This window comes from Cyprinus carpio, chromosome B18 (assembly GCF_018340385.1).
Source record: "Cyprinus carpio isolate SPL01 chromosome B18, ASM1834038v1, whole genome shotgun sequence".
NCBI classification, from domain to species: Eukaryota; Metazoa; Chordata; class Actinopteri; order Cypriniformes; family Cyprinidae; genus Cyprinus; species Cyprinus carpio.
Window position 1 is genome coordinate 23618974 of NC_056614.1, and position 10316 is coordinate 23629289.

The window sequence follows — 10316 nt, forward strand, 5'->3', positions numbered from 1 at the left end:
ATAACTCATTCCAAATAACCGCTTCAATCAATTTCTATTCATTTGCTAAATCAAGTAAACAAACAAGCAAAAATCGAATGTTAAAATACACTATCATATGCGATGACCAAATCCCTACAGTACAGTATGTGGATCTCGATGCTGATTGGATAAACGAAAAGTCACCCTACCCTGTAACCATCCACGTTGCCCGGTGGGTGTGTCCACATCACATACATGCTGCTCACTTCCTGTTCAATAAAAGTGAGGTCGTCAGGAGGTTCTGGAACTGAAGTACAAAAATGACCATTTTGAGAGCAAGTGTGTGAGTTTACAGCTCTGTTCCAAATTCTAGTGAGCTGCCTACATAGACGGCATTTAAGGCATACAGTATCTCAGGCTGCCCATCATCATGTCTCTATATTTTATCTAATGGCCAATTCAAGTGCAACATTGCACATATCTTTCAAAGAGAACCCAATCCCAGAATGCATTGCAATAAGCTTAGAGGACAAAAATGTATGCAAGATGGCAGATTTTTTTAATGAATACTTTTGTTCAGCAAGGATGCGTTTAATTGATCTAAAGTGACAGTCTACTTCAAAAACATGCTGTTTGTTAATATTAAGCAGCACAATGGTTTTCAACACTAATAATAAAAATGATATTAAAGACTGGAGTAATGATGCTGAAAATATAGCTTTGAGGCTATACAGGAACTGAGAATATACTAGAGATATATTTAAATAGAAAACAGTTATTTTAAATTGTAATAATATTTCACTGTATTTTGCTGTATTTTTATCAAATAAATTCAGCTTTGGCAAGCATAAGAAACTTCTTTTAAAAACACTGTAACAATTTTTTACTTTTGAACAGTGGTGTACATTTTATTCAATAGCTAAAATTATTAATAAACAGATCAGGGAAATTAAAATGGATTATTTTACTCAATATTTGAATGTATTTTTATGTTTACTGTAGTATCAAGCTACCATTCAACTGAACTGAATTGGCTCCACATGAAGAGCTCTATTTGTTTGGTGTATATAAGTAGATGCTAATGGAGTTGCTACCCCAGAGGAGTATTTTATAAGGTTTGATTTCAGCTAGCATGCTGCTTTGGTGGGAAGCTGTCTATGCAGGCAGTAAGCAAGGCACTAAGGTTTGGAATAGAGCTAATATGTGGATTTGTGTGAGACAGTAAGTTTAGTACCAATATAAGTACAGTCACACTCACGTGTGTTAACATTTACAGCAGCAGGTAAACTTCGCCTGTCTCCGCTAACACTGCTCACTTCAACAGTATACACACTTCCAGGCAACAGGTCGTCAAAGCGATATGTTCTAAAAAGAGAGAAAGCCACAGTTCAATCCTCTCTCATATAAAGAATGAATCTTCAGGGCAGATAACTGATCTAAATCCGCACCTGTCATCAGACACACTCTGACTGGTCTGCAGGATGAAGGTTGAGTTTCTGATGGACAGGATGAATGAGTCACAGACCCCCCGGCCGGCCCTCCAGCGCACGCTGAGAGACGCTGATGTCCTCTGCACTGGCAGCAGGGTGACCGGACTGGGAGCTACAAAAACACTCAAGGCAATTAAACGCAAAGTTTAAGAACAGAAAGTTCAAAAGAACAGAATTGATTTGAAGGAGAATTATTTACATTTTCAATTCAATTTAATGAATTAATTTTATTAATTTCAATTTAGATCAATTTAATAGATCCTCTGTAAATAATAGTATTATTTTTATAAAAAAAATTAAATAAAAATAAAAATTTAGATCAATTTAATAGATCCTCTGTAAATAATAGTATTATTTTTATAAAAAAAAGAAAAAACAAAAAAAAACATAACAATCTCACTGATCCCAAACTATTGAATGGTAGCATAAGTAGTTGAGCTTATGTGAAAGTATGTGTACCAGCTCTTATGGTGATAATAACAGCCAGACTGTCTCTGAAAAACTCCTTCTCGGCTCGGACTGAAAAGTTGCATAGCTTTCCTGCAATCACATCTTTAAAAACTGCCCTAGTGTCGACTACCTTCTGCACCTACAAAGACACACAACAAATTAGTAAACAAACTATTTCCCCCTTCTTTGAGTATCTATTATTTAAGGACAACATATTGACTTGATATGTTTCACTTCAGTTTCATAAAAGTGATGTTGGTGATCCCACTGATGGTGGAATGGGATCAGGAAATGTACTTCCTTTCATCAAATGTTGTCATTTATAGTATGTAAAAGAAGAAACACAGACATCATACACAGGATGTGTACTCACACACAGGATCGTACCATGACAGAATCAGCACAGTTCATACACAGCGCCTCATAATGGTGGCTGTCCCCCTCAGCCCTGTCCCACAGGAGCTCTATAGAGCTGTCAGTCACAACACCAGCACGCACATGAGTGGGAGGAGCCAAACCTGTCAATAAATAAACAAATTCAAACACAATCAGTACTAAACTAGTTGAATTCCAGAGACTGTGTTCAGAATAACGTACTTGAATATCCACATTGTGCAAAATTAGGCTAAAATGCAAAATTATTTTTATTTTTAAGATTACATCTGAACTCAATTTGCTGCAATCAATAAGTAATGTAATGTGATCATATGACAATGTAGGGTTAATTTTTATTTATTTATTTTTTTTAACATACAGCATACAGTCAATGAAAAATTTACAATGCAATATAGAATAATCGGTATGCTAATATTTCATTTGACCATAGACCACTGGTTAAAGGTTTGGAATCATAAGAATGTTTTAATGTTTTTGAAAGACGTCGCTTATGCATTTAGGCTGCATTTATTTGATAAAAAATACAGTAAAAACAGTAACATTATGAAATAAATTAAATAAATGGTTTCTATTAGAATTTTTATTTTATTTTATTTTATTTTGACTGGAGTAATTATGCTGAGTTTTCAGCATTATTACTCCAGTCTTCAGTGTCATATGATCCTTCAGAAATCATTCTAACATGCTGATTTGCTGCTCAATAAACACTAATTATTATTATCAATGTTGAAAACATTTGTTGCTTAATATTTTTGATGTAATATTTAAAAATTTAACTAAACTTAAAATCAAACAAAGCATAATAATAATAAATTAAAAACAAAAAAATATCTAAAATATAAAATAACTATGAATACTATTTATAATATTTATATTATAGATTATATATTAATATTATATTAAAATTCCAAATAATACTTTTAAATTGTAATACTATTTCATTATATTGCTGTTTTTACTGTATTTTTGGTCAAATACCTGCAGACTTAGTGAGAATAAGAGACATTTTTCAAAAACCTTCCAAAATATTTCAGACTTTTGACCAGTATTGTACTTTTTCAGCAATAAAAGTAAAAGTTTCTGAAATGTTTTCTCACAGGTTCTCACAGGTGGCAGAGCAAAGCCTTCACTGCTCGTGTCTCTGCTGGTCACAAACACATTAAAGTCATACTGTGTTCCTGGACTCAGGTTGTCGACTAACAGTTTGGTGCTGTCTGTGGACACTGGTGTCCAGGATCGATTATTCTGGTAAGTAACGGTGATGCCGTCATAAATGCTGTTTCTGGGCATCTGCACAAAGAGCTCCACAGAGTGTGTGTCAACTGTGTATGGCACAGCAATCTGGATGCTATCAGGTTCTGAAAGAAGAATCGAAAATACATTTTGTAGACTAAAAAAGAAGCATCATGGAGGAAATGGAAGATTAAAACAGAAATGAATCATACTTAGAGTCTGTTGTATGGTTGTCACTATGCTCATATTTCTGCCCTTCACTGCAGCCACTCCCACTTCATATGTCCCACCTGATTTGAGCTGTGTAAGAGAGATGCAGGTGGAGCCATTTACCCAGAATTCTCTAGTTTGAGCCTGATTTGTCTGTGGGTGGAGCTGGATGTAATATTTATCAACTTCCTCGTCCAGTGAAGGCCACCAGCACACAGTCATGTTCTCCAGACCCACGGCATCAACCGAGACCCTGCGTGGAGGACTAACCTCTGAAACACACACATCCACACACAAAACATCATATAAAATATCATATGTGGATCTCAATAACCGGGCAAGTGAAAACCCAGATGATTCAAAGCCAATTGAGGGGGGAATTCACTCAGAATTAATTTATGAGCATCTGCTTATTTGCATGCATCATCTACGTTGTTTTAGCAACACATTCTTATTTTGCCAAATAGGTTGACAAAATTAGTGATCATAATTTGCATGGGTAAAAATTAGCACAAAGTATAAATGAAATTTGCCAAATCTAGGGGTGCACTTTTGTTTTATTTTATTTTATTTTACATTTTCGGCTGATACTGATAAATGGATAAGATTAAAATTCTATATAATTTTGTTTAAATAAATTAAAAATTAAACTCTACAAATCAATTTTTTTGTTTGTTTTTTGTTTTTTTGAACTATGGCATCACAACATTAAAATGTACCATGTAAAAACTGATATTTTTGCTAACGATTACATTCATTAAATTTTTATATAGTGTTAATATTAGTGCTATTAAATTATTTGTTTTATTAAATATTTTCTTAATGTTAAGTAAACATTAAATGACAGCAAAGGTAAACTAAATATAAAAAAAATTAAGTTATATAAATGATTTATTTTATAAATATATATTTTCTTATATTAAATATATTAAATGTTTAAGAAATGTTTTTTAATGGTTATGCAAACATTTGAATGCTACTTTTGAACTTTCTCTGAACATTCTGAAACAAGTAGTAAAATGTATAAAAATGTCAGATGAATGTCCAATAAATACAGTTTAGGAAAAAAAGATTCCATGAATGATGTATAAAAAAAGTTTAGTGAAAGTCGTGACATTTGCCAAGTATGGTAACCCACACTCAGAATTGGTGCTCTGCATTTAACCCATCCAAGTGCACGCACACAGCCGTGAACACACACCCGGAGCAGTGGGCAGCTATATATCCAGCGCCCGGGGAGCAACTGGGGGTTCAGTGCCTTGCTCAAGGGCACTTCAGCCATGAGTATTGAGGGTGGAAGAGAACACTGTTCACTCACTCCCTCCCACCTACAACTCCTGCCAGCACCGAGACTCAAACCTGCGACCTCCTGGTTACAAGTCCAACTCTCTAACCATTAGGCCACATCTGCCCCAGTTTATGTGTTAATGTTTTGAGAACACTAATACTGAATGAATTCATGTTCCAAAAATGTAACTGCAAGATCGTTTGTTCACAACTAGAGGAGAACCTTGCCAGAAGTTCTGAGAAGATTCCCTGTTAGCTGGGATGTTGATAAGAAATATGGTTTTGGACAGAAACACTGCAAGTGATACTAAAGTGATTTCACCCCTCAATATCTCCTACACAATTAATGTGTTGCAAAATATACCTGTGATAACAGTCACGGACAGACTGTCAGAGCTTTCCACACCTTGAGCTGTGACAGACACAACTGTGATCCTGTGAGCACGATACGCCTTCAACCCACCAATCACAGCGCTCCGATTCATCTTTTCCAAGCGTGTGGCAAGGCCTCTGCCAGAGACTAGATCCACCCAGTGCAGGATGAAGTACTCAAACTGAGCATTCTGGGTAGAATCGGGGGCAGTCCAACACAATGCAATCTGACTGGATGTGACAGCTGTCACTGTGAGATTCTGAGGAGGATTTGGCTCTGCAACATTACAAAAACAGTTCATTTTTAGGTAAACTATTCCTTTAATCTGCGTTGGTACTATAGATGTATAGACTTACTTGTATTAGCAAAGAAAATGGGTCCAAGTGTCTGAGACGCCCCACTGGGGCGCATAAGAACCAGTGAGAAATGATAGACATGTCCAGGAGAGAGACCTTGAACTCTCACTGTGTCTTGAGTGTTTGTGAGTGCCATATACGAGGCGGTTTGATCCTTTGATTCATCTTCCAATTGTAGAGCAAGTGTAAAACCAGCAGATAAATCCAGGAGAGATTCATTCGACCAGATAAATGCTGCTTCTGTCTCACACACACTCTCCAGATACAGCCATTTACTGCTGCTCTGCAACACTGTAACAGAGACAAAATTAATCTGAAAGAAAATCTTTAGATCTCAAATATTTCTGTTAGACAGCAATTTAATTAAATAGAGAGAAAATGGAGACTAAGAGCCTCCAAATGGCACATTTCATGTGGAGCACCGGTCTTGTGGTGATCTGTGAAAATACATAAACCAATGAGGTCTCCCTTACAAGTGGTCACTTTGGTGCAGACTTCTCAGTGTACTATTAACCAGCAGTCCCATACAGACTCAGAGATGGGCTGAAGGTGTTATTCTGGCATAATGCTTCATAATTTTTTCTCAAAAATACAATGGAAATCAATGGCCACCAGCAGCTGTTTGGTTATCTGAACGTTCTTCAAAATACAACTTTTATGTTCACAGTTTAAGTTTTTGTAATTTTATTATGTGCTTTTATCATTTTTTTTTTAGTACTTGTTTTTTGTACTTTACATCCATTTACAGTAGCTTTCTCTTTATTTCAGTTTTAGTAATTTTAGTACTTAAGTTGCAAAAGCAACATTTCTAATTTTCATTTAAGTTCTCATCTATTATTTATATTTTATTTCAGCTTTATTTCAATTAATGAATTTTCATATATAGTTTTATGCCTCCATATTTTTATGATATGTCTCATTTAGGCCTTCTTTATTTTTTTCTAAATATGAAGAAGGAGAAATTAATTATAAAGAAACATCTGAGGCAAAAATGTTATACTTAAAAAAAATAGTACCTCTGAGCAATACAGTATTCATCAGGCCAATTTTCTGAAAATGCTCAGTCCAGACCAAGCAATGCTTATCGCACAGCTTGATTTATCAAAACAGGACATATTCCTGGACCAACATACTTTGTTGGTCCAGGAACAACATTCCTATCAATCCAATCAGTCCTGACTCCAACCCAACCTCTTTTTCCAGGAACAACAGTAGATGTTGATCGAGGAACATGTCCTGCTTGTGTAAATCAAATCCCCCTTATCACAGTAAGAGTAACTACTCTCAGTATCTCTCTCCTTCACTCACACTCTTCTTGACAAATATAGGGGAGCTGCAGGTAACACAGGAAAGCAGTGAAGAAGTATCCCGCTCCGGTTGCATTCTTCTGCATGGCAACACAGCCCGTTTGATTGGGTGCAAGTGATGATGTCATTTCAATGTTTAAGTTGTAGGTAGAGCCATCAGACCAGCGGAAATCACCTTCTGTCTGTGGATATTAAAAACATAGTTTGAATGAAATACTAGCCTAGCACATACTATTTTTAAAAGTTTCAGTATGCAACCAAAAATGTGTGCAACAGTCTCCTCTCCATAGTGTCCATGTGTGTTTGTCATGTACCTCATGGTCGTTTAAAGCTGTCCACAACAGCAGAAGATGATTATAGGACTCTAAGAAAGATATGATGGATAGAAAGTCTGCATATGTCTTTATGTTGGCCAGATGTGACCCTGGGGTTGATCTTTGACATGCTTGCTTCGCTCCAGACCATGACATGAACCTCGGGTTCACCTTATAACAGCTCCAACCCACAGCAAGCCAGCCAACGGGACACTGACCTGCAGGAGGAAGTTTCATCATCAGTGTGTGCGTGTGTCTTTACATGGTTTCTACTATTTACATACTTTTTCATCTTCTTGAAATGTTTGCTTTTCCAAATCAGTATGACTGACACTTTTTGAATGGTGAACAAAAGTGAATGGCGATTTATTTAATCAAATATAATATTATATGGTCTGGTATGGTATTATAAAATTAAAAATCATATTCATAATGACCATGAAAGTAGTCCGTATAATTTCTGATTAATATTTTGATTTAGCTTTAATAAATCATATATATCAAAATTCGTTTTATTTTTAGTTTGTTTTAAAAATGTTATGTGCTTTTGTCAATTTTTCCATGAATTCATTTTGACAAAATGCTGTATAAATATAAATATATATTCAGCTTCAAATAAATTTTATTTCAGTATTTAAATTTTTATTTCATTTCTGTTACCAAGGCAACATTTCATGTTTTTCATCTAATATTTGTAGTTTATTTTATTTTTTACTACATTTCACGAATATTTTTTTTTTTTTGAAAGTTTTAGACACTGTCAGTCTTTGTCTTTATTGTGATATGTAGCATTATATTGTCTCAAAATGACCAATAAGCACCATAAATGTAGTCCATACAACTTATGCACTGTATACCAAATCTGCTGACTTGGAATCAATTCTCTGTGGTTTTAGGAAGAAAATTATTCACTAAAAATTTCAAAATTGTAAATGTTTTAAATAACTAGATAAATAATAAAAGCATTTTTGGTCCTACTTAATTTTAGTTTTAAGACCTTTACATATTTAACAGATGCTTTTATTCAAAGCAAATTACAATAGAGGAACATAAGCAATTCATCACAACACTCTTCATCGTATGTGTATGTGTATGTGTATGTGTATGTGTATGTGTATGAGTATGAGTATGAGTGTGTGTATGTGTATGTGTATGAGTATGTGTATGTGTATGTGTATGAGTATGTGTATGTGTATGTGTATGTGTATGTGTATGTGTATGAGTATGAGTGTGTGTATGTGTATGTGTATGAGTATGAGTATGAGTATGTGTATGTGTATGTGTATGTGTATGTGTATGTGTATGAGTATGAGTATGAGTATGTGTGTGTGTGTGTGAGAGTATGAGTATGAGTATGAGTATGAGTATGAGTATGAGTATGAGTATGAGTATGAGTATGAGTGTGTGTATGTGTATGTGTATGTGTATGTGTATGTGTATGTGTATGAGTATGAGTATGTGTATGAGTATGTGTATGTGTATGTGTATGTGTATGAGTATGAGTATGAGTATGAGTATGTGTATGTGTATGTGTATGTGTATGTGTATGTGTATGTGTATGAGTATGAGTATGAGTGTGTGTATGTGTATGAGTATGAGTATGAGTATGAGTGTGTGTATGTGTATGTGTATGTTCACATACCAGTCTTTATGGCCAGCTGTAGGCTTTGTGTAACATTAATTTGGAGATGAGGGATGAATGTTTTCTTTGCCACACTGACATTGTAACGACGCCCAGGCTGTAACCCCGTCACCTGGTGGAATGGCTGAAAATGGGACGCAACCCAACACTGCTCATCCAAACACACATCCAAGACATCTCCATCATCTAATGTAGGCCAGCTGAACACGGCAGTCGTGGATGAGACATTCATGCGTACAGAGGATGCCACGAGAGGAGCTAACAAAAATAGAGCAAACAAGAGTATTAAAACACAGCCAAAACATGTGCATTTGTGCCGTTGGGAGCCTCTGTCAAGTCAAGTCACCTTTATTTATATAGCGATTTTAACAATACGGATTGTGTCAAAGCAACTTTACAGTATTAAATAGGAAAATAGTGTGTTTGACCATAGGTAACATTCAATTTCTCTGTCTTCAGAGTTACCAAGGTGGAAAGTCTTGGCATCCAGCAGTTCTGTATCATTGTATGATTGTAGACTGAATCCCAGCTCCTCAGAAACTTGTGGTGCTCTGAACTTCATTACACACTCACACACGTCTTCACACACTGCAGTACTGCTCAGCACCTGACAGAGGGGGAGAGACTCAATTAATCATATGTGACCTTGGACCACAAAACCAGTCATAAGTGTCCATTTTTTGAAATTGATATGTAAACATCGTCTGAAAGCTGTATAAATAAACTTTCCATTGCAGTATGTTTTTTAGGATAGGACAATATTTGTCTGAGATACAACTATTTAAAAATCTGGTATCTATGGGTGCAGAAAAATCAAAATAATGAGAAAATCACATTTAAAGTTGTCCAAATGAAGTTCTTAGCTATGCATATTACTAATCAAAAATTAAGTTTTGATATATTTACAGGATGAAATTTACAAAATATCTTCATGGAACATGATCTTATCCAAATGTTTTTTTTGCATAAAAAAAAAATCGATAATTTTGACTGATACAATATATTGTTGGCTATTGCTACAAATATACCCGTGCTACTTATGATTGGTTTAGAGGTCCAGGGTCACAATATTATCAGTGTGCACTCTTATAAGACCGAGATGCCAAAGAAGTTCCATTTTGGGTTCCCTGAAGGACCTTTCAGTGAACATTTCTTAAAAGAACCATTTCCCTTAGCACTTTTTTATGTCCAATGGAAACTTTAAAGAACCATTCAAAGGTTCCACAGATGCTAAATAATCTTCATGGAACCATCAATGCCAGTAAAAATCCTATATTATTTTTAAGAGCATGTGAGC

General features: G+C 35.2%; 1 protein-coding gene across 1 annotated transcript in view; it reads right to left on the bottom strand.

Moving 5' to 3' along the window:
* ptprq (protein tyrosine phosphatase receptor type Q) overlaps positions 1-9714 on the bottom strand; it is a 49524-nt gene extending 39810 nt beyond the window's left edge. The window contains exons 1-13 of the mRNA XM_042743620.1: positions 9485-9714; positions 9020-9277; positions 7378-7595; positions 7065-7245; positions 5757-6047; positions 5392-5676; positions 3743-4012; positions 3395-3655; positions 2277-2419; positions 1911-2040; positions 1410-1563; positions 1220-1326; positions 171-268 (exon numbers count right to left, since the gene is read on the bottom strand). Coding sequence (XP_042599554.1) covers positions 171-268; positions 1220-1326; positions 1410-1563; positions 1911-2040; positions 2277-2419; positions 3395-3655; positions 3743-4012; positions 5392-5676; positions 5757-6047; positions 7065-7245; positions 7378-7595; positions 9020-9277; positions 9485-9581 — 2493 coding nt within the window. The 5' untranslated portion in view covers positions 9582-9714. The remainder of the gene's footprint in view (positions 1-170; positions 269-1219; positions 1327-1409; positions 1564-1910; positions 2041-2276; positions 2420-3394; positions 3656-3742; positions 4013-5391; positions 5677-5756; positions 6048-7064; positions 7246-7377; positions 7596-9019; positions 9278-9484) is intronic.
* Between the last annotated feature and the right edge of the window lie 602 nt (positions 9715-10316).